At 45.1% G+C, this 25,144-nt stretch overlaps 1 protein-coding gene across 1 annotated transcript in view; it reads left to right on the top strand.

The window, feature by feature from the left end:
• The window catches only part of ACTN3 (actinin alpha 3), a 189,425-nt gene that overhangs the window by 150,430 nt on the left and 13,851 nt on the right, over positions 1 to 25,144 (top strand). Inside the window, exons 15-17 of the mRNA XM_078660833.1 lie at positions 7,894 to 8,076; positions 10,217 to 10,351; positions 16,637 to 16,816. Of these exons, the coding sequence (XP_078516959.1) occupies positions 7,894 to 8,076; positions 10,217 to 10,351; positions 16,637 to 16,816 (498 nt within the window). The remainder of the gene's footprint in view (positions 1 to 7,893; positions 8,077 to 10,216; positions 10,352 to 16,636; positions 16,817 to 25,144) is intronic.

The raw sequence follows: 25,144 nt of genomic DNA, 5'->3' as shown, positions 1-25,144 counted from the left end.
TAAGTTTAACATTTAAGTAACCGAATATGATTATGGTATGTTAGAGCAATAGAGAGTCCAGGAAGATATCAGGATAAACAAAGAATGTTTCAGTATATTATCAGGCTGGTAACTTACCAGAATTCGGGCCTTGAAAGGAAGGTGAAATATTCAAAGGAGAGTCAGCCTGGGGTTACTGCGGTATGATTTGTTGAAGAGGAGTATGGCCCAGCCTATCTGAGTGGTGGCATGGTCAGTGTGTAAGACTTTAATGGTGGGATGGAGTGTGGGAGTCAAATAGTTCAGTAACCAATGTGGTCTTTTAACATATTTATGTGGAATTCATAGGTAAAGTTAGATGTAGATAGTGTGACGTTGGTTGTCCTTAGAGTATGCTGTGTTGCACCATAGATTGGATATCAACTTAGTGGGCTGGTGTCAAGATATGGATAGTAGAATAATGTGAGTGGCCACTGAGTCTAGTAGATATTGTCAGGTGTAGAGGGAAAAAAGACGCTGTAAGTAGGGATGCAGGATCTTTTTCACATAAAATTGAGGTCTGATGTCAAGACAAGGGTCAATTCAACTGAAAACCAGTTGTGAGATTCTCAAGGAGAAAGGTGCCAAATAGTCAGAAGGACGTAGTTCTCTGAGTGCAGGAGATACAGATACCAGATTTTGAGGGGCATCATTTACTCCAAATTTGTCACTCAAAGAATGCAGGGCATAGATAATATTAGCCCTAGTGACTCGAAGAGAGTAAATGTAGGAGAATAGGACATTCATGTACTGAAAATGCAGATGCTGGGGATAAAGAACATAAGACACCATCCAAGTCTCAGGGATATGAATTTTATTGGAAAGGATATAGTAACATTTAGGGAGCGCTAGGTGGTGCGCGGCGAAGATGGCCGCGCACCAGTGAGCCTCCTGCCAAACCGGGCAGATTAACATTCATCCTGCAATGATTATTAGAGCATAAAAGTCCATGTACGCGCATCGGAGACCTTGCGGATAACCACGGTGCAAGAAAATCACGGGATGAGCAGGCAGACGCATGGCAGTGCTTTGAGATATCGTGCGCCGAGAACTGAGCCAGGAACCTGGAGCTCGGAAACAGGAGGCGGAGCCAGGAAAGTCTGAGGCTCAGCAGAATACCTACATGGCTCCCCTCGCCCACGTTGCACGACAACATAACCTCAACATCATCTCATACGCCGACGACACCCAGCTAATCATATCCCTCACCGAAGACCCCCACACCACCAAAGCCAACCTGCACAGAGGAATTAAGGCCGTAGCCGACTGGATGAAGGATAGCAGACTGAAGCTGAACTCAGACAAAACGGAGGTCCTCATCCTCGGACCTGCTCCAACAGCCTGGGACGACTCCTGGTGGCCCACATCACTAGGCACAGCCCCAGAACCCACGGACCACGCACGCAACCTGGGGGGTCATCCTCGACTCCACCCTCTCCATGACCAGGCAAGTCAACGCCGTCTCCGCGTCCTGCTTCAACACCCTCCGAATGCTCCGCAGAATCTTCAAATGGATCCCTATCGTCACGATAAAGACCGTCACCCAGGCCCTCGTCACCAGCCGACTCGACTACGGAAACGCCCTCTACTCAGGAACAACAAACAAGCTCCTGAGATGACTACAACAAGTCCAGAACGCCTCAGCTTGACTAATCCTCGACGTCCCCCGCCGCAGCCACATCACACCCCACCTGAGAGGCCTGCACTAGCTCCACGTCAACAAAAGGATCACATTCAAGCTCCTCATCCACGCACACAAAGCACTTCACAACACCGGACCTACCTACCTCAACAACCGACTCAGCTTTCACACCTCCACCCAAAGCCTCCGCTCAGCCAACCTCGCCCTCGCCTCAGTCCCTCGTATCCGCAAAACCACAGCCGGCGGAAGATCATTCTCCTACTTTGCTGCCAAGACCTGGAACACTCTCCCAACCAACCTACGACAGACTCAGGACCTACTGGCCTTCAGAAGACTCCTCAAGACCTGGCTCTTTGATCAGTAGCGCCCCCCCCCTAGCGCCTTGAGACCCTCACGGGTATGTAGCGCGCTTTAGAAATGTAATGATTGATTGATTGATTGAATACCGAAGGTCCAGACAACGTGGCGCGGGGCACACCGGGGGCTGAACCGCTGTCGCTGCACCACTCGCAACAACACACCGCATTTTGCACTTAAGATCGAGGAGAGAGGGAGAGATAAAAACACTGCTCCGCTGCTGCAAACAACGCTAGACGGCTGCAATGAAGGGACAAAGCACTGGATCTTCCAAGATACGCCAGATGGACTAATGTGAGTCCCCGTGCATAACGGACACTGGTGAGGGAGCGGATTGAGTAACGGCGCACCGTAACACTGGGAGCTTAATATTCACGGACATTGAGTTGACACGCAAAGTTGATTGCCTAATGGGAGTACTGTAAAGCGCAATACAGTGATCGAGAGGAGCGGCCGCCATCGTCAGAAGCAGACGCGACGGGAGATGCACAAGGAACCCTCTGAGGACACGGCTAGTTGGCTCTCTCATATAGCATCCAGCCCTATGAGACATATTTCAAAAGTAGAGAGGGGCAACTCCCAATACTGACAAGGACTTAGGTGCCCTCTGACTGGGAAGCAACTGTGGGAGAGAGGACACATGGCTGAGTCTGGAGGTGGCGATTTTGAAGTGCATAGGGAACAGTGGTGAGAAACACGGGTTGGATCTGACCACGGTAAGGCAAAACGAGATCAGACAGTTGTGAGGGAATAGTGGAGTCGGCGACTGCAAACTGGTGAACCTTGGCACAGGGAGCAACCTGTAGCGGCGTGTAGTGTGAGCAGTCATAGCAATCCCTAATAACGGCTCCTAGCACCTTGCAGCCCTGGATACCAGTGGGGGGGCTGAACCATATCGCAACAGAGGGACGCAGTGGTGTGCGTGTGCGCCACTGGGGCCTCTGGAACGTCCTGCCAGGCAGCTAAGAGAATAGTGGTCAGAACATAGCAGACACAAGAAGACGACAAGTGCGAGGAGGCCGTATATCACACTTGGCAGTAGTTTAAGTGCATCTATCAGGATCATACTTTAAACCTAAGTGCATCTATCAGGAAGCATGGGGTGGACCGACGCAAAGCAGTCAAAGATACCATTAGAGGCACGCAAAACACAAAAATCTCGCTCGTTGGAGCAAACAGACTCAGATACAGCGGACCATCAGGAAGATGATAGGAAGTCGCTACTACTTGGCATGAAGCAAAGTCTATTGTCTATAGATGCAAAAATGGACAATGTTACTGCTCGATTTAACTCAGTGGTCAACAAATTAGAACAGCATGACCAACGCATCAAAGAGATGGAATCAAGGATTTCGGAACTGGAGGATGGGGACGTGGCGAATAAAGGGCGAGTCTTGCACATGGACAAGATTCTCAAACTAATAGCAGATAAGAATGAGGACTTAGAAGCCCGTTCCAGGAGAAATAACGTGTGCATTCTTGGCCTGGCTGAATCGACCAATATGGGCCGCATGGAAGATTTTATAAAAAAGCTCATTGTCGACCTGTTCGGGAGGGACTCATTCTCGGCGCACCTGATAGTGGAAGGAGCGCACAGATCCCTTGCCGCTCGCCCGCCCCCGGGAGCTCCTCCATGCCCAGTGATAGTACGCCTCTTGAACTACCGGGATAGAGACACGCTTTTATGCCTGGCCCGGGGAAAGAAACAAGTCCACTATGAGAATAGGATTTCACACCGACAGTTCAGGAGGCAAGACGTAAATTTGCAGCGGTGAAGAAAAAACTTCAGGCTCAGAAGATCCCATATGCCATGATGTATCCAGCGAAACTAAGAATAACGCACCGAGGGAAACAACACTTTTTTCGAACTCCACAGCAGGCTGAGGACTACCTCAAGCAGCACCACCGAGCTTCTTCTACGGAAGCAGGGACGCAGCTACGCTCCAGATCCCAATCGCCGATGTCGAACCCGGATTGAAATCGGCAAATCCCACCAGCGTGACTAAGATTGCACCGACCAGATGAACTGTTGGGAATTGCTCCTACATGGTGAAGCATTCCTTATGACATTGCACTCTATTTGTTCTGCCCGGACACTCGCCTCCATCCCGCAATACCTATCTGTTTGCCAAAAGCGGAGTGGCGTGTGGGTGAAATAGAGGAGGGGAGTGGGCAAGTTTTGTGCCCCTAGTGACTACCCCGCAAGGGTGATCTCCTTATCTTACTGTACTGGAAATTGGTTATTGTTCGACCTAAGTTCCTGACTGATTGGGAGGGTATATATGCCAGACAAGTTGGGGTTGTCGGTGTGGGTGGGGGGAGGAAGTCCTGGTCCGGTTGGGATGTATTGTATTCAATATGCAAATGGCAGCAACATGTGTTTAAGTCATATTCAGGTGAGATGGGAAAATAGCTGACACCACACATGATAGAGATACACTTGCCATAGCCTCCTGGAATGTCCGTGGCCTGAGCAATCCTAGGAAGAAAAGACAGATCTTGGGATACTTAGATAGGCATCACATTAAGATAGCTCTCTTACAAGAAACGCACTTAAACCCAGGCACCGCACCTCAGTTTGCCGCATCGCAATGCTGTTTTGCATCATACTCTGGATACTCATGGGGAGTGGCTATTCTAATCAGACACGGAGTGAACTTTGTACTGGGAGGATCAGAAACAGATGGCAATGGGAGGTTTTGCCTGCTTTCGGTGCGACTAGAAGCTCATAATGTAATGATCGCTAACTATTATGGCCCTAACTCTGATGACACACAGGACTGTGCTGTTATGGAGTAAGATCCAAGCGATAGGTTCCACTTATCTTCTTTGGGGGGGATTTCAATACAGTGGTATGCCCACAATCGGATAGATCCAAGACTTCTCCTGCACACTACACGAATGCGCAAAAAAAGTTACAGGATATCGACCCCGACAGTTCAGCTGTAGCAATATTCCTTGACGCCACTAAGGCGTTTGATTCGGTAGAGTGGGATTATCTGATGGGAACTCTGAGTCACATGGGAATGCCCCTTCCTTTCCTAAACTGGGTACAACTGCTGTATAAGCAGCCAGAAGCTGCAGTATTATTGATTGGAACCAGATCCACCACCTTCAATATTTCCAGGGGCACACGGCAAGGATGCCCGCTTTCCCCAATTTTATTTGCTCTGGCTATTGAACCCCTTGCAGCCAAAATAAGGCAGCACCGTAAAGAGAGGGCGTTGGCCTACCCAACTCGACAGCTGATCATATCACTATATGCAGACAATATGACTCTATATATAAAAAAAAACAAGAAAACCTAAACCCAGTGCTGTGAGAGATAACTAAATTTGGGGCCATTTCAGGAATACAGATAAATTGGGCAAAGTCCGCTATATTCCCCCTAACAGATAAGACTACACCGCACCAGCTGGACTACCCACTGGTTTGGAAGGATGATGAACTCAAATACCTGGGTATAATTATAACTCGAGACAAAGATGTGCTAATGCGAACAAATTATGGAACCGCAGTTGAAAAGGCAACGGACAGTATATCTAAATGGTTGTGCCTACCGCTCTCGATGGCAGAGAGGATATCCCTCATTAAGATGGTACTCCTCCCGAAATTCCTATTTCTGTTTATTAACATACCGTATCACCCTGGGAGATTCTTTTTTAAAACGCTTAATGGGCAGCTTACGCGCCTAAAATGGGGAGGAAAACAGGCAAGGCTTAACCTGGAGACATTGATGCTGCTGTATCACCAAGGAGGGTATGAAGTCCCTAATGTTGAGAATTACTACCACTGTGCCCAGGCATATTATTCGGTGTATTGGTTTCACCCACCTCCGTTTATGCCACACCTAGCAGTGGAGGATGGATACATGGCTCAAACTCTACCTGCGGGGTACCTGTTCACTGCAGTAAAGGAGCGAGAACGAGATCCATCCACGGTTGATTGCACTATCACAGCGTGGCGAAGAATTGCTAACAGATTGGAAGCCACCATGATGTACTCCCCTAGAATGTCATTATCGCGCCACCCTTTGTTGCAGATTACATATGAGGGAATATGTCGTAAAATGCTTGAACGCCTACACTATGGCACCTGGGGTGACCTATATCTGGAGAGACAGTTCCATTCCAGGGAACAATTTTTTAATTCACACACACCTTCCACTATGGACCTGTTCCTGTACATAAGACTTAGGCAAAGCGTTAAAGCTGCGACCCCGGAATTTCCAGCAGAGCCGAACACATTGCCACCTTTACATGCATTATTGCAAACTGACGCTCCTAAACATGTCACGTCCCTGCTGTACAAACACCTACAGACCACACTGCCTTTTCGGGGTCCGCGTGCTCGGAAAGAGTGGGATATAGATTTAGAGTCCCCCCTTACGGATAAACAGTGGGAATTCAGTTGCACGCAGACGAAGGCAGTCACAGCTGTCAGTAGACTACGACTTATTCACTTCAAATGTCTGCATAGATTATACCATACCACTGTTCAATTGCATAAAATTGGGCTGAGAGAGGATGACAGATGTGAGAGATGCAGGAGGGAAGGAGCGGGCTTTCTTAATTTGGCTTGGCTGTGCCCGCAGATACAGACATACTGGACACAGGTTTACGAAGGCTTGGCAGATATGATAGGAATGCGGGTACAGCAGACTCCACTGGTTGCTCTCCTGGGCGTAACCCACGATACAAACACGGTACATAAAAAAATTCTTGCAACGACCCTATTTCTTGCAAAACGCCGCATAGCCTGTAGGTGGAGGAGAGGGCGTGCTCCTAAGTTTAAAGACTGGATACATGATTTAACCACTTGGCAAGAGCACTTGAATTGTTATGTGGAGTTATTACCCCTGAAGTCACGCCCTAAAGATATCTGGGGCCTCTGAACGCATACCTGTTAGCGCAGGAACCGGGCGCGGATGAGCTCCGGGAAGAGGGCGGGATGGCAGCAGCAGCCGAGGCAGAGAAAGAGTAACACTGTTAGGTGCCACGGGTAATAGTCGATGCCTGAAAAGTCGGTTGTTGGGACGGGGATAATGAAAGAAGAAAGTGGGCTGGGGATACATAGAGCTATCTAATAACACGTGTTTGTGATGATAAACCTGTACATGTAAGAGTGGTAGATGTGGACTTTTCTAACAGCGGACATTCAAGATCATGATTTATGGAAATATGTGCTGATGTACCCTGTAATACACTGTCAAACTGCCAATCATAGGACGGGGAAGGCATTGGTTTCGGAAGTTCAGCAGGGGGGATGTTAATGTTTCTCAGAATCCTATTGCTCTATGATTCAACTTACTTAAAAGATATGTAAGACTGTTGAGATATCCTACAATGCTGTAACGTAAATGTATACAATAAAGGTTTTCAAAACTTTTTTTAAAAAAAGGATATAGTAACATTTAGATATCTTGGGCCCCTAACAGCTAGCTTGAGAAATACATGGGCTACATCTAAGATGGAAAAGACAGGTTACGTGAAATCCAAACTGCAGATATGAAATAGGAATAGTCATGTTCCAATAATCAGAACTGGAGAAGTGGAGGGTTGTTGGTGAGTGAGATTGTAGCAAAGATTTTGGACCTTGAAACTTGGGCTGGTTTGGAAAGGAGAGTCAAATAGTAAAGGTGTATATAGATGGACTGAAAGGCACCAAGCAATGGGTGTGTTAGGTACCTGGTCTCTAGGCTATGCTTGGAAATCTTGGTGCAATGGTCTAATCTGTCAGACCAAAGAGATCCTAAGTCAGATAGCTGTGGGTTATGAGAGATCTGTTTATCTATGCACTTTGTTAGTAGGCAAACTTTAAGGAGTTAATTTAATTTTCCATGCGATATGTCAATTTCTTCCCTTTTTATCTCACAGAGTCTGATCACCGCTCATGAGCAGTTCAAGGCTACCCTTCCCGAGGCCGACAAGGAGAAGATGGCCATCCTTGGAATCCAAGCTGAGATTCAGAAAATTGCCCAGACTTATGGAATCAAACTTTCTGGCATTAACCCCTACACCAACCTCACTCACCTGGACATCTCCAACAAGTGGGAATCTGTAAGTGAACCAGTCAAATTGAGAAAGCTGCATGCAGCAAACTCCTCCTGGTACATTGTACTCTTATCTGCCTAGATGTCAGTGTGGAACCTTCATCCATGATTAGTTTCAAAGTTACCTCCTATTTCATGATAAAATATTCAGAATCTATGTTGAGCAAAACACAGGATGTGCTCAGTAACATATGGAAAAAAAAAGAAATCCAATCTTAAGGCATTTTTTCACAGCTGTATTACTGAGGTCCTTAAACAGAATTGCACTCGGTAATACACTAGGACTTAAAAACCTGCTGCTCTAGCTTAAAATGTAGATATCAATATTATCTATATTGAAGTAGTTCCCCCCCAACTGACCAGTGATGCAGCAGCACCTATATCTCGATCGACCCTTCCTGACCAATATGAGAGCTTGAAAGTTGGAATCTGCATTATTTGTGGCACATTCATGGCCTTTCTGGACTTCACCTACATACCCTGGCAGTTACTCAGCTGCAACATACAATTAGTTTGTGGGTGGATTCCTACAAGAAGAGAATTCTTCCTTGCAGAGCACCTACCATCTCCAACTACACCTGAAGTCAGACCACCTGAAGTTCAGGAGGGACGGAAGTCTGCCTGGCTTCAAGTAGCATACAGTGTATAGGTACTGTACTGTATATTAAAGCAACATGACGATCCATCTAGCCCATCCAGTGCACCTGTCTCTCATTTTATCTGACGCTCGACCCCTACCCCTTTCCTCTAAACCCAATGAATGTATGCAACCGAGTGGCGATGTTTGCTCTGTACAAAAACTCAAAATAAACTATCAAGTGTGTTGAGTTCTCGTAGGGGCGGTAGGTGTGATTAACAGGAAACCTGAAGCAATCTTTGCCACCATTGAATATCCGTCCCAAAGAGTTGCTCATAGTCCGATAGCCCTTTATATTCCACATAGTTATCTTCATATATTGGATTATGGTGATCTTTTCGTGTCTGCAGCTTTCAATCAACTTAACCTACAGCTTTTGTAACCAGGCTTGAAGGTGGTGTTATTTGTGTCAACAAGATGCTCTCTGCTTATACTAATTTTTTTCAATTCTGCCTGAGGTTTGAACTTGCAACTTGGCTACAAACCCCTATATAGAAGTATTTTAATATCTCCCTGATACCGCAATGGAGACATTTCTTAACATGGTTCTGAATGCTGTGGTGCATGTTCCCACTCATGTCTCCCTGACTGGCTAGCACCACACCCACTATTTTTTAGATAGAAACTTTATTTTCCATGAAATGGATTTCCTTTTCCAGACAATCTCATTGCTTGCATCTTGAGAGCAAAATTGTATAAAGAAATGATTGATAAATTACTCATGGGAATGAGGAAGAGTGAAGTAATGTTGTTTTACTAAAGTCATTGGGGCAGTGGAGAAGAAGTCATGTAAGCTTTAACTCAAGTGACAATCTCTTGTACGTTTTTAGACATCCTTTAATGAAAACACCAGTCATGAAACCTGTTAATTAAAACTGATTGATAACACACAGGAATACACACTTACTGAAGCTATATAAATTAACAACATACCTATCTTGAAAAGATAACTACTCAAATAGATTAAATCACACATGTTACAAAGCAGTCCACAGATAATGCTGCAACCCCAGTTTACATCTAAATGATTCGCCAGTTAGATATGAGGAGGCAGAGAAATTATCCGAAGTGATTGACCCAAGTGGCACAGAAGTCAGCCAGCATGGACATTTAGAAAGGTGTTAAGGTGTTACTCTGTATATGTTTACTCTGTGAAAAAAAGATCGTGAGCAAGAGGAGGACCACGATGTTTGCACAACAGGTTGTATTATAGTGATATATCAGATAAATTTTAAAAGCATACAACAGCACTGCCAAACTGAGGCTTCTAAATGAAGGTGTAGGCAAATATGTAGCAGCAAGTTAGTTATAGGGGGTATTTGTTATCTGTATCCCTTTCGGGAAAGAAAAGACGGTGATGATGTAGCTGATTATCCTAGATTTTGCTTCTCCTGTGACCTGATGTTTAAGTTTCCTTAAAAAAATTAATTATGAGTCATTGTGCTTTTGTGTTCAAAGACAGAGGTGTTTACCTAACAAAAACACATGTTGAATTCCCTATTTCCTTCAGGTGAAGCAGTTGGTTCCACACAGAGACCAAACCCTGCAGGAAGAACTTGCCCGCCAGCAGGCTAACGAGCGTCTCCGTCGCCAGTTTGCTGCCCAAGCAAATGTCATTGGACCATGGATCCAGACAAAGATGGAGGTGGGTGGTAGCCTATTGTTTGTGTATCTTCAACTGCATTTATTTTTATTTCATCTGCTTTGTTTTAGTCTTCCTTTCTTAAGGTTCATGAAGTTTTTGAGTTTAACTTTATTGCTTGTTCTTAGGTGATTTTGTTACATTTAACACATCTCGAATATCATATTTAATAAATATCAGTCGAATTAGATCATTCTTAAAAATTCTACCTGATTCTAAGTTTCACATTAAATAGGGACATGTATTGTGCAAAATAAGCAAAATGGTAATCCCTCAAATTGGGGAGGGCTAAACCACCTCCCTCCAGCCCTTAAAATAAAATGCCAATGACTAATCTAGAGCTTTTGTTTTGCCAGATAAAAGATGTAAAAAAAGATGCCACTTTTAAAAAAGTGATGTTGTTAAAACACATGGTACAGCAGAAAAGAGGAAATCAGACAGCAGGAGAACTGCAATTTCAATCAGGGCAACCCTCTCAAGAAATAGTTAAAGGAATCGAACGCCATCATGCAAACGTAGCTTAAACTTTTAAAAGAAGTGGGGCAAAATTATTATCGTATAAATCTTCAAACTTTAAAGGATATCTAATGCCCAAATATCTCTTCGGCTCATCATTTACACAGAAGACTATATCTGGAAGAAATCTATCTGAATTATTACTTAAGTGTTCTTTCTGTTAATTTTTTAGCCCCTCAACACCTGATATAAAGAAAAAATATCTCAGGCTTTTTCCTGTTAACACCTATTATTATCCAGAAGCAGTATTATAGAATTGAATCTGTTAGCTAATCATTTCATTGCGATCTTATATTCTAAATTTAACAATGTGATTGGATCATAAGAATTTGGATCTTTGCCAATTTCTTTTTTTTTTTTTTTTTTAAACTAACCACTTTCCAACTATTAAAGGAGGCAGGTATGGGGCCATCCTTTAACATGGCATTAGCAACCAATAATAGATAGTTTACTAACACCTCCAGGAACGATTTATATAACTCATCCTGGAAGCCACCTGGGCCACATACCTTGCACTTTGGGAGGCTTTTAACCACCTCAACTAGTTCTTCTTTTGAAAAGGGGCAGGCTATATGTTCAACCTCCTCCTCAGTCATCCATCCTTTAACATGGCATTAGCAACCAATAATAGATAGTTTACTAACACCTCCAGGAACGATTTATATAACTCATCCTGGAAGCCACCTGGGCCACATACCTTGCACTTTGGGAGGCTTTTAACCACCTCAACTAGTTCTTCTTTTGAAAAGGGGCAGGCTATATGTTCAACCTCCTCCTCAGTAAGAGTAGGAATATTCAGCCCTGCCAAACAATTTCCTCTAGCTGCCTTATTGACCACCTAATTCTAACTATAAGTTTGCCTGTAGTGTTTAACCAAAATTTCACTCAGTTTCCCTTGCTCCTTGCACCTGGCCCCAGAGACTGGGCACTTAAAAGCAAGGATCACATTACTTGCAGGTTGTTCTCGTGCCTGCCAAGCTAAAAGTATTCCAGTAAAATTACTCTCCTCATATATCTTCTGCATATAGGCCCAATTGGATGCACAGCACTTAGTATAATTGAAATTGCATAATGCCTGTTTAGCCTTCTCCAGCTCTTTTCTATTTGCAGAGAATGGTTGTCTTAAAAATGTATTGTGAATTTCCTGTACAGTCTTCTCTAGAATTTGCTTCTGTTCTCTAACATTTATAATATTTGCGACATCCTTTGTTGTCACCAGCGCCCTTACATATGCATTTAATTCATTCCACACCACATATGCTGGGGCAATTCCTTATAAAAAATTCCTTTATCTCTTCTTTACATATCCGGACCCATTCCTCCTCTTGTAAACACTGTTCATTAAAGACCCATCTTCTAGCTTGTGGAATGCCTCTCCACAAAAATCTCCACATCAAGATTACATAGTCCGAAAACGCATTGGGTAGGGTCTGCTGGTCCTTAAAAACCAGGGCTTTAGAGATCAAGAAAAAATCGATACGTGCAGAGCTATGAAACCTTCCGGATAGACATGTGTATTATATTTTTGTTGGAAAGACCTCCCTCCAGGGGTCAAGAGTGCAAATATTATTTGAGAGTTCTGCAAAACATTTGCAACTTTAGTCTTTAACTGTCTTATACATTTTACAGAGGAATCTATTCTTCGGTTCTGCAGAATGTTAAAATCCCCACCCGTAATAATCTCCTCTGGGACTTGCAATATTGATTGAAATAGTTCCTTGAATGGCCCAGCATTATCTTCTACAGGGACATACAAACTCACAAAGGTGGACTTAGTGGAAAAAACTGCAGTACACCAATGTGCTGACTGGGCAGACGAGCAGACTCTATAACTGGCCCAATCTTTAAGCATGGAAAACTTTAAAAGCTTAACCACTGATATTTGAGTCTCCTGCAGTAATACCACTGAAGGACTCTCATCTTCCATCCATGCCTCTATAACACGCATATTCTTTTTATTGATTAGTCCATTAACATTAAAAGAAACAATTTTCAGAGTACACTTAGACATCACACCCACCTTCTGTTCCCTGGCACTAAACATGAATCAAAGTGTCTAGAGTGCATAGGGTGCCTAACGTGTCAAGTGCAAAAATGTGCAAACATTTGGAAAGTGCCAGCCAAAAGCTGAAGACAAATGCTTAAAGTGCAGCAATCCTCTAATGTGCTATCTAAACTGCCTACCCCCTTACTCCCAAACTTAACTAAAGTGCCAACGTGCAAGGTCCCAAAAACACTTTGGACAGCTCTTCACTAGCTCTTTGGCCAGATCACCGTTGTTTAATTGGGGCACCTACCCCACCATCCCTTTCATTCCATACAATTTCAAAAACATTGGCCCACCAAGCATCTCCATGATGAGCACCCCTTGGATCTCTTTTTCTCAAACACTCTGTACCTCCCCTCTGACCCCAACCTCCACCAACCCCTCTTTCCCACCCTCTTCATGCCACAGTGGGTGTCCCGCCTTTCCACCCACTCGCTGCATGCAGCCCAACCTTCACCCTTGGGGATATTGGCACCCCGACACTGTGCCGAGGCCTACGGCTGCTCCCCTCCAGCCCCTCCCCTCAGTATTCTCGTATCGGCCATAGACATTGGAAAAACTGAATAGCAACTATAGGCCACACAACTTTCTAACTCAGTACCCCAGAAATACTCCAAAATAAGCATCAAGCAAGCTGCGTGCCACAATTAAAGCATTGACTCTAGAAACTTAGTAGCTTCCGTCTCATTGCCAAATATTCTAAAGGAACCCTTGTGCAGCATTTTAAGTTCAGAAAACTGAATAATTGAAGCCTGCACCCCTCACTGATTCACAATTTCCTGTGGACCTAAAGGCCTTCTCCTTTATAGCCTTAGTCAGAATTCTTTCTTTAATTCTGTGATCGGCAAAGTTCACTAACATAGTACGGGGTACTTGGCCTGATCACCCATGTGAGCAGCAACACACTAGGCCCGTGTAATTGTTAGATCCTGTACAAATACTGGGATTACACAAGGCTGTATTGTAACGAAGTTGAAGAGACTGGAAAAGGTAAGACCAGTGGGAGTCTTTATTCAGCAAACCCCATCCATCGTAGAGCCAGAGCAACTGCCAAACACAGAACAGTCTACATACCTGGTTCCACGCTAGAATGTGGAATATAGAACCAAGCCACATCACACTTCTTCCCCTTTACATTTTAAACACATTTTAACAAGAACAATAAGAAAGAAACTAAATCCTAAATCTTCTTCCCCTAAAAAAAAAGCAAATTCATTACACACAGTAAATAAACAAATTCATTTCTCACAAAGTCTTTAAGAAAATTTGGGCTTCTGCGGACTCTAACACTTTTGCGTGTCTGCCCACGCACCAAACAAGAAGAGACTCCAGCAGAAACCTCAGATTCACTTGTGCTGTCCTCACTTGGCCGAACATGAACTACTACTGTGATTCCAGATCCGACCATCGTTAGTTTTCACAGCGTTCTTGAACAATTTCACCACACTCTTTACACAAGTCAATTTTGACCAGTTTTGACAGCCTGCTGGAGCCTTGACCTTGACTTTGTCACCTACTTTGAATTTGACAACCTTACCAGACCTATGAGTGTCAAGATAGATCTTCCTCTTCTGTTGTAGAGCTAATTCTTTTTCCCTCCATTCACCAATACCATTGTCCTTGAGATCTTTATCCAGGATCATCGACCCTGGGCACATGACGGTATTAGGAGATCTTCCTTTAAATAACTCAAAAGGTGTCTTTCCAGTTGAAGAGTGTGGTGTAAATCTGTAAGCAGAAATGCGATTCTGTAACTCATCCCTCCAATTTAAACAGTTGACTCTTGCCAGTTGAATGCTTTCTTTCAATGTTTTATTCAACCTCTCAATGGTACCATTAGTCTCGGGATGATAAAGAGAGGTTTTCCTATGTTCAATTCCACATTTTCCCAAGAAGTCCTCCATTTCATGTGCTCAAAATTGAGGCCCATTGTCGGAAAGTAATGAACCTGGAAAACTGTCACATGTATCAAATTTACCACTAATTTTATACAGTTGCCAGCATCTTCACTGATCTCTGGAATACCAGTAAACCGAAGGTTGGACCACTTCACATAGTTTTCAATCTGCTCCTGTTTTTTCTCTCAGCCATGCTGTCTCCTTCTCCAGGAGCTGATTAACCTTTTCCAAGTATGTTTCTTATCCTCATAGTCAGACACTCTTTGTTCCATCTCGTTTTGCCAGAAAGAAAGACCCCCCTCCCAACTGTAGGCAGTCTAATCACTCTGCCACTTCCTTTGCCATCTTTACCTGCGGGGCATTATTAGCTTTCATCTCTTTTAGGAGCTCCAAGAGCATAGAGGTCAGGCTTTGGGGAGCCTCTACCGCCTCAGTCTGTAAGGCCTTAGTGTCACCCTGCTCCAGTGCCACAACATTGGCTCCTCTAAATCAGCATTGATGCGGTCACTGCTAATAATTAACCCAAGCTGGCTTCTGTCAGATTCCAATATCGAACCCAAGTTTTGGTAACAATCTTGGCATTGTTCCCGTTAGTTTGAAAAAGGGGTTACAGGCCAATGCTCTCAGCGTTTTCTGTGGATGAACCACTGTTCTGCCTTCCTCCTGTGGAGAATTCTAATAATCTTGTTGATCTCCTTGCTCCGCCTCCCTCACTCTTCACTGTCCTACATCTGTAGTTTTGGTGACAAAGCTTGTAAATCCTGCGCCCCAGCCACCCTGTCCCCAAACACCCCCGCTCCTACACCGGCAGATATCCGGCCTCTGCCTCTTTAAGGGATGGGGTGCTTTGAGTACTTTCAGGAGTACTTTCAGGGGTACTGTCTGAAGAGCTAACAGGCATGTCTGTCCTCTGCTCCATTCTCAATCGCGAAGCCCGACCGCCTGCAAGCGCCTTGATAAACCCTGGCTCACTCTTCTGGACACTCCTTGACTTGGTTGGCAGAGCTTTCTTACTCTCTATGGAATATTTGGCAGATTTAACCGATTTAGGATTTCTTGCTGTCATCTTCCTTTAGGTGCTTAGTTATTCTTGCAACCCAGGCTAGCCATAGCCAGCCAGCCCCTACTAAACCAGGAAGCAGGGGAGCAGAAGGCCAGTAACGGTCTCAAGGTAGCAGCGTAAAAAGATGTCTCTCCTCAAACTTTTTTGGGCCCACCACGAAAACACATCCTGTCTGCTCCCACAGTAAAATGCAGTGCCACCAACCCTGCAGGTCATATGAGGATAGCATGAGAGCTTTAGTCCATCGTAATGCTTTGAGTATATCTAGAGTCACAGCCTTCAGTTCAAATGCTGTGTGCCTGCAGATAGTAGAGTCTAATATGGTGGGGAAGCTACACAGCCCCCACATTACCACCCAGGCCCGCCGGCTCAAAGCGGCTTCTTGCGGCATCTCCCCACGTCCATGCCCGATGAACTACAACCAACGGGGCAGGCTGGAATTGGAGAACCAGAAGCAGAGATACACACTACAGCCGCAGCGTCATACCCATCCTCCCTGTGAATGCCCCTTCTCTGTCCTCCTTGATGGGACAGTGACCACATTTTAAATAGAATAGGTACTTGCAGCAGAGCAAACAGGTGCTACTTATACTGGTAGAACGAGAAACTGTTGGACATTTTGTGACTTACGAGTGTTAGTGTTAAATATGTCTATAAAACAATATGATCCAAAGTTAATGTAGAGAAATGTAACGTTCCTCAAAGGAAACTGCTGCGCTGGTGTGCATACTAACTTACGTGTTGACTGTTTCCTCTATTTTAAGGAAATTGGCCACATCTCTATCGACATAAGTGGGTCCCTGGAAGATCAAATGAACCACCTTAAGCAGTATGAACAGAACATCATCAACTACAAATCCAACATTGACAAATTGGAGGGAGACCATCAGCTCATCCAGGAGTCCCTGATCTTTGACAACAAGCATACTAGCTACAGTATGGAGGTGAGCTATGTGAAGGACTGTGCAGCAAGTAGAAAATGTTGATTGGGCAGATATTTGTCTCCACTGGTAAATCAGCCAACCCTACACACACGTGAAAAGTGTTACTGAACGCACCCTTAGCCTTTGGTTGCTGTATTTTTAGTATCAATTATTTGCACAACGTTGCACTGATTATCCTTCTTCAGAGACAATGTTGTTCAAGTAAATGGCATTATCTGTTCGATGCTCTGTGTGTTTGTGCGTGGATGTTTGCATGAGTGTGTGTGTTTCTAAGCAGCAGGAGCACCATGCAGGTGCTGTTAGGTGTGTCTGTATGAGCGGGAAGTTCTTTTGGTGCATATACATAGAGTGGCAGGGCGGTGAAGTCATTGAGGTGTGATTGGCAATTGTGATGTGCATTTGTCCCGTGGAAAGGCTGAGTAGTGTGTGTGTGTGTTTGTGGTTGGGGAGTGTGTGCGTGCATTTAAATAGAGAAGCGCAGTGGGAAGCTAGTTACATAATTCTGGTAGTTGCCTATGCGGTAGAAGAGCAATGAAGTAATTGAGGAGTAGTTGTATGTTTCTTGCGGCATGAACCTATTCTATATTTATATGACATGCAATATTCCCCCATCTGTTTTGGTCCAGATGACACTTGTCAAAAATGTAATATCTTATGTCGTATGTCACTCTTAGGCAGAGTCAACAGGATTCATGATGATGTTGATCACAAGCCCACAATGTCCCTCTACTTGTCCACCATGTGTAGATTCTATTTTCCGCCATCAGGGTAAAAAACAATCTCCAAATTGGTAGTGGAAATAACATGCTATTTTAATTTGTTATATTTATTTATTTATTTTATTAATATATTTTTTAACAAAGACAGTTTGGAAAGCGTTTTAGAGTCACTGGAAAAAGATATCAGCACTGCTACAACACTGGGAGAATATTCTGGAAATCAGGACATGTTTAATGACTCAGAAAGAGGGATGTTTTTAGGGCCTGCCCAAAGAGTTATTTGTCACCATCGGGAGCACAACAGTACTTATGATTGGGATTGTGCGGTTTAAAACCGTAATCACTGAAAACGTCTAAAGAAAAATATTTGGGCTTGTGTTCTACTAAATGACACAGCAGATTGAAATCCAGTGAGCATCGGTGTTACAAACTGCTTATCAGGATATGGGTTTGAACTCCGACAATAACTGTTCAGATATCGCATATTTAGCATAGGGGCAACACTTTTCTAGCTCTGACAAGTAGAAGTTCCTGACCCTGTAACATTTGTTATTAAAGTAATTTTTACGCTCTTGAAAAGCTGCCAACAGAAAGGATTTTTTAGATGAAAATAATGGAGTCTAAATATTTGAAACATATTTAGTGTCCTATATCATTGGTGTGCTCAAAGAAAGATTACATTAAACTTCCAAGCAGGCAATAGAAGAGAGCACTTCATTGAAGAGACACACCCTAGATATATTTCTGAAAATGCAAATGAAGCAGCATCAATTCTACTCCACAGGAAGACGATAAATCTCGAAGTGAGGTCAAAATAATTTCAACCCTGAAAATTCACCTCTTTTGACAACGGGACTTAAGGTTGTTATGGTCACCAAGATATTCAACAGCAAAAATATTTAAAAACCAATGGGCATCAAAAAAGATATCTTTCCCTCAAATTAAAAAAACTTTTTAAGGAACTGTAAGATTATAGATAGTCACTAAGGGCCAGATTCGGATCTCGCTAGAAAAGCCCTCTGTATGACTTGGATCCGTAGGGCTTTCTGAGCGAAACGTGCTCCGGGAATCTGAACGAGGAGTACGACGCAGTGTATGCTTACGGACTCGGTTGGTTCGGACTCCTATTGAACTCTATGAGAGCATGTGTACAGATGCGTACACAGGCTCCCATAGTAAAAAGGAGTGGGTGGGGAAAAGTGTACACCTTGTGGCCGGCACCCCAGGGTGCCCACCACACTGTGCATGCCTTGCTTGGGGGAACCCATGGGCACACCCCTGTGACATTTGGAGGGTCCCAGGTAAAGAGGAAGCTGCTACAGACCCCCAAATTACTATTTAATCTCACTGAGACCGAGGCGAAGCGGCTGTGCGAATCGTGCTTCATACTCGCTTGGTCGGAATTCGGCTCCATTGCGCTGCACGATTCGGCTTAGAACGAGTTGTACGGACTGGTTCGGATCCCGGAAACAATTTGGTTGACGCGTACGCGGTCTTCGCTTCATATCTCGGTCTTTCGGACCTGTGTACGATTCGGTTGGAAACAAGGGCTACGAATCCGGGAAAAGCCAAATCTGATTCGGAGGCCTTCCGAATGACATTGGAATCGGGCCCTAAATATTCAAGTTAAATGAGATCTAGCAAGGAACCAGAGGCTGTTGAGAGTCACACTCTGATTCTGATACAATCAAAACATCTTACACAGGAAGAGGATACCAAAACTGCAGATGAGGTTCTAGTCCTAGAGTCGGCCCAACAACCTGTGATTCTGGCCAAATCACTGAATCTACCCATAGAAAAACAAATTAATTTGCCCTTCTGTATGGTAACTGATGCTTATGTAAACTCCTTGGGCTGAGTTTGCACTGTATAAAACTGCAAAGTAATTCCAAAAATTCCAGAAGATGAGGCTATTGTGCAGGGCACTTATGGATGAATATTGCACTGAATCGCCTAAGTTTGAGCTAGTGACTTACTTTTCCTGTTCTAATCTGCTTCAAGATATTTCAACTTATCATGTGGGTCTTAAAGAGAACTACAGGCAGTCTAATGTATTACATGAGAGGAATTATGTTTCCTTTTAGAAATGCTAAGCCCACTTTAAAAGAGGTAATTTCTTCCTACCAGTGTCGTTCACCAGACATATTCCAAAGGCCAAAAACAACACAGTGTATAACCCCAAGAACAGAAAGGAAATATAGATCCTCACTACATGGCCAGCAGACAAGATTGCATGCAGCACATGATTATTTTGTCTTAGCTACTGAAAGGGATAGATCAGTTAGTCTTGCATTTGCTACAGTTTCGAGCCAAATAAAGCAAGCAAAAGGCTGGCTAATATAGGAACTAAAATTGAGGCTGCTGCTGCAAAAGTCTCTTCCCAGGCATCAGACTGCATCTATAAACTTTTCAGCAATACCTCAGTGCGCCAGTACGTTACACTGTATGTGAGAAGTTGGCCTGGCATATGCTGTCCACTATTCGAGTGGGCACCTTGCACCAGTCCAAACAACCCTTATTGATGATAGGTTTAAGACAACCTTTATTGAAAGCTATCCTAGTGGTAGCTATGGAGAGCAGCCTTCAGGCTAAGTCTTGAAGGAGTGTAAAGCAGCTTGGTTTACCAGATTATAACCTCTTGAATGTCTAAATGAAAGGAGGACCACACAAGGTATATATATATATATAAACTATATGTATTTATTACTAAACACTCTCTAGTAATCTCTTTATGAGAATACAGAGCAAAGTACTCCATTTCAACGCAATAGAATTTCAGTAAATAGCACAATATACGTTGAGCCCTAGGGGCGTACTAAACCATATATTTAGAAAGTGGTATAAGAACCACGACTTGACTAAACACTAGGCTTAGAGTCTGTAGAAGTGCAGGGACCACAAGGAACTACCCAAGGTAGTGACACAGGGGACCCACAGGGGACGCGTGCAGTGTGAGGAAACAGCTGTGAATCGCCGTTAACTTCAATGGGGAAAGTCGTGGTTGGAAATTTAAACATCAGGGACACTTAGGAGAGGACATTGAGCAAACCCCTTTAGACTTAAGGGGTTCTAGGACCAACACCCACGGGAGCACCGGAGTACTCGAGTTACCTCACCCAAGAAAGCCGGGTTCATAGATATCTTTTGGTGTCGGGAATCGTCGTTGAGTTCAATGGCGATCTGCTGCCATCGAAGTGGAAAGTGCCCGTGTGATCCAAGCCTGGATCAAAGATGAGAAGAACCTGGCAGCAGAGGGACAGAGTCTGGGTCACTAGCCAGTGACCAGGGGCCTGCTAGATGAATGCCCACCGATGTCGGGTGATTCAGATGTGTAGAGGTGAAGCTTGACTCTGCAGCCTTGAGGACCAGGAGGCGTAGATGACAACAAGGAGCCGGATTCGAACTGTCCCACAAAGGATGTCGAGTGCTGCGGCATTGGTGACCGGATTGAACCCAACAAGCCTTGGCAACAGCAACCCATGCAGGAAGAGAAAAGATGCTTCGGTGCGGACCAGCAAGGTTCGGGGGACTCACCAAGTGGTGGAGAGTCAGAGCACATCTGGAGCAACTAGAGAAGTCCAAAGAAAGTCAGAGTTGCCTTCTCAGGGACCCCCAGTCAGCAGACTAGGGATCGCGGAGGTACCTCGAGAGAAATCACAAGCAGTTGGCTCACGGAACACTCGTGGAGTGTAGGCCAACAATCTTTGATGGAAATGCTGCCCGGGGTCTTGGCTGCAAGAAACCCAAAGCACAGCCTCAAGGATTGCTAAGAAGCATATGCACTTGCGAATGTGCATGGTGTCCAGGCGTTCGGGTTCCACGGTACTCACGAGGGCTGCGGGTCTCAGCTTTGCTGGGGACTCAGGTCGACTTCAGAGAAGTCTGGAAATCCACCTCCTAGGCTGCAATTACTTCGAAGTCCATCGGGAGCTTCGGAGATGCAGACCGGTCAGATGCGTCGTTGGTGCCTGCCAAGCAGGGGAGTAACTCCTTTACTCCAAGAGAGATTCTTCAGTCATCCAGCATCGTGTAGATTGTCAAAGTTCCAGGATTCAGTATCAGAGCTTCGTACAGGTGTAATCTAAAGTCCTGTAGTCAGGGGTTCCTTTCTTATACCAGGGATTGGACATACTCTGGGGACCCACCTATAGAACGGTTTGGAAAGAGGGGTGGCTACACCCATTTCCTTTGTCTAGTTTCGCACCAGAGCAGGGGCTGGTAGCCCCTGCAACCAGTTTGAACTGGGCTATGCGCAGGGACGCCAAATGTGCCCCCAGTGCAAACTTCAAAGCACTCTCAGAGTGCACCCACCCAGTCCCAATACAGTAAAGCCTGTCTGGGAGGTGGTGACACTTCCCTGTGATAGGAAACCTATTGTCCATCAGCAGGAGGCCAGACTCGTGTCTGTGGCTGCAGCATCCATTTTGTGCTGCCAGGGCTCTTTTAAACTGTTACTGGGTATACCGGTGTGGACATGTCTTTCCCTCTAGAAGGGTGGAATTCTACCGCCGCCGCCAGAACTGGCGGGGGGTAGGATTCCAAAGTGTTTGACACCAAACGATATGTTTCCTTACAGCCATTCCAAAGTTAGTATTTACTGCGAGGTTCTAATACACTTAAGAGTATATGGTCTGGCTGTATCACAGAACAGTCCCAGAGAATAGATTCCGAAGGCTGCAGAGGGGCCCTGCTCATGCATGGGCACCCTCTCACACAAAACCCAGCACCCTGCCTTCAGGATTGATAAGGCCTGCCATAGGGTCATATATGTAGTGATCTACGGTAGATATAGGGAACCTATATCTAAGTAAGGGGTGCATACACCACCTTACACAAGCTGCAGTGCAGACATGTGGTGTCATTTTGGAAGGCTTCCCAGGGGTGGCATACTACATACTTCAGCCCCAGGTAGGCCTCTGGGATACCTGTGCCCTTAGTACCTGGTGTACCATATACTACGGACTCACAAGGGTACCCCAGTAACCAAACTGGAGTGTACCTAAAGTACTTGCAATAAATTTAGAGAGGAAGCAGCTAGACTGGGGTTCTGGATAGCAGGGTCCCAGCTAGACTAAAGTAAAAAAAACAGTGATACACCAGCAAAAAGTGGGGGTAAACATAAGAAGCAGATCCTACTCTCTTATACTGTGCAACTCTGCACTGACGCAGTTTGTCTCTATAGTCGCCACTGCTACACTCTGACATCAGTTCCTTTCTATCCGCGCCCCCTGATGCAGATCCAGAGCTCTCTCTTTTTTTTTAATATAATTCTTTTTATTAACAGTTCAGAAAATAGTGGTGGTCGCCACAATCAGAGCATACCATGTTCACAGTTGTACCTTAGGAAAGTCGAAGCATACAGGCCGTGTACATTTAAAAAAACTCAAAGCAGTTCAACATTAGACAGTCAACAATGCGAGTGGTTCGTCAACCGGAGTAATCTGGGGGGGCTCGCATATATGACCCCTGAATTCGTTCCATTTCGACCATACCTCAGTCCATTTCCGGGGGCACCCCCTGGCTACATAAACTGTCTTCTCCTGGAGCATGCACCAGTCCATGTCCGTTTTCCATGAGCCCAGTTTCGGAGGCCCCACTGCCCCCCATAGCCTAGCGATGTTCCTCTTTGCAATGGCGAATCCCAGCATGGCCCAGCTCCTCCCACGGGGTGAAAGGTCTGTGGGTTCCCAGATATTCAGTAGGCAACTCTTTGCCTCAACACGAAGCTCCACTTCCCACAACTCTTGCATGCCTCTATGTATCCGCTACCAATAAAGCTGGAGCACTTGGCACTCCCATAGTATGTGGAAGAATGTCCCCACCTCTCCACATCCCCTTCTGCAGAGCCCATCCTCGCTGAGGCCCATCAATTGCAACCTAGTCCCTGAGATATAAACTTGGTGTAGAATTTTAAGCTGAATCAGCCTTAGTCTGGCCGATATAGCTACCTCCTTAGGGGACGCTAGCGCACTCCTCCACTCCTCTTCGTCTATTTCTAACCCATCAGCCTCCCATTTCCCTTTAAGGTTTTGCAATAAATCTGGGGAGTTATTAATAATTTTTTTATATGTGAGTGAAATGGCATGTTCGGGAAGGTGGCCATCAAGTAGTCTGTCTTCCAGGGGGGAGGAGTCTGGGGGCAAGGTCCCCTGAGAGCTCTCTTTTTTGACTCTTAGAGACATGTGCCTCCAATAATTTGTCGAAATATGCAAGGGAATGCCACCCCCAAAAATGAAAGGTTTCAAGCCCTGTAAATACTGTTGCAAACAAATGTCTGTGAAAGATCCCCATCAGCCGTGCCTGTGGTGCCAAGGGTTGTGTCACAAATCTAAGGCCTGCAACGACTGAGCATCAATGAACTTGAGGGCCATCCTGGACAGCGGGGCAAAACTTTACATTGCTGAACATAAGAAAACCCCACAACGGGACCAGTATTAGTCATGGTCCAAGTTGAAACGCGCGGTCCCGTTCTCCCTCTGAAAGTCAACAGAGCCTTTTCAGAGGCTAGTCTTTATTGAGATCCCAATCATCAGGTAATTCCAAAAAGAAGCATAAAAAAAATCTAAGTGGGATTTGCCCCCTCTTTCTACTCTCATTCACCTGAGAAGGTGCGGGGGCAGCACTATGGCTCTCAATCTCGCTCCCGGAGACCGTCGACCTCAAAACCGATCCCACAACTGGATTCAGCACAACCTGAGTCTCTGGTGCCATCCGACACTCCCAAAAGATCGAAGAGTTCAGCGAGGCAATACATTAGCTCTTTGCCGACTCCCTCTGACATGCCTTTGGGTCCCACAGAAACAAGATGCCTCCTCTCTGGAGTACCTCCAGCAGATTGACCTTCTGTGCCAGTAGTACCTTCCAAGCCCATCCGGTCTCCTCTGGCTCCTATTCTGGCGCCACTGTCCATGTGATTCCTGCCAAGCCACTTCCACCTGCTGTCAAGACGCTGCTCCCCCCACTAGATTTGCTGCCTCCACAAGGGAGAACACACACCTTACACTCCCCTTTCGGCATGGACTCAGACAACAATTATAAAGCAGGTGATTAGTTTGCTCAGCACTATCATGATGACAACTGTTGCAGTGTCTTGCAGGATGCCAGTGGCCTCAGTATCCCCCCTGAATCAGGTCTTCTCTTACCCACTGGCCTAGCAACTGAATGGTGGTGTGTTGGGCAGCTGAATTCCCTGCACTACTGCTACCCACCATGGAGGTTAGAACTAATTTGCTAACGGATGTCCTACAGTCGGGGCAAACATCTCCTGAACCTTTTCTGCCATTTAATGAGGCACTGACAGATACTTTGTGTGAGCCAAACCTTGCTCTGCTCCCCCAGTCAACAATGCAATAGGGAGATGTCTTTGCCCTAGCCCAGAAATGTAGTGGTGTACCAGCAACAGTAACCCCAACTCTTTTCTGACCACTCCCCTTGATCGGTAATTGAAGCGAGTGGAGATGTTTGGGAAGGAATTGTTTTTTTGACCAGCATGGCACTCCGTTTTGTAAATGACAGCTGCCTCCATGGACACTATTCCAAATAACCTTTGAAACTCTGTGGCACAGGTCCTTCCAGATGTCCCAAAAGACCTCTGACCTGTGCTTGCCCA

This window comes from Lissotriton helveticus, chromosome 9 (assembly GCF_964261635.1).
Source record: "Lissotriton helveticus chromosome 9, aLisHel1.1, whole genome shotgun sequence".
Classification (NCBI taxonomy): Eukaryota; Metazoa; Chordata; class Amphibia; order Caudata; family Salamandridae; genus Lissotriton; species Lissotriton helveticus.
The sequence above is the reverse complement of the archived record's forward strand: the minus strand, read 5'-3'. Positions and strand labels throughout refer to the sequence as shown.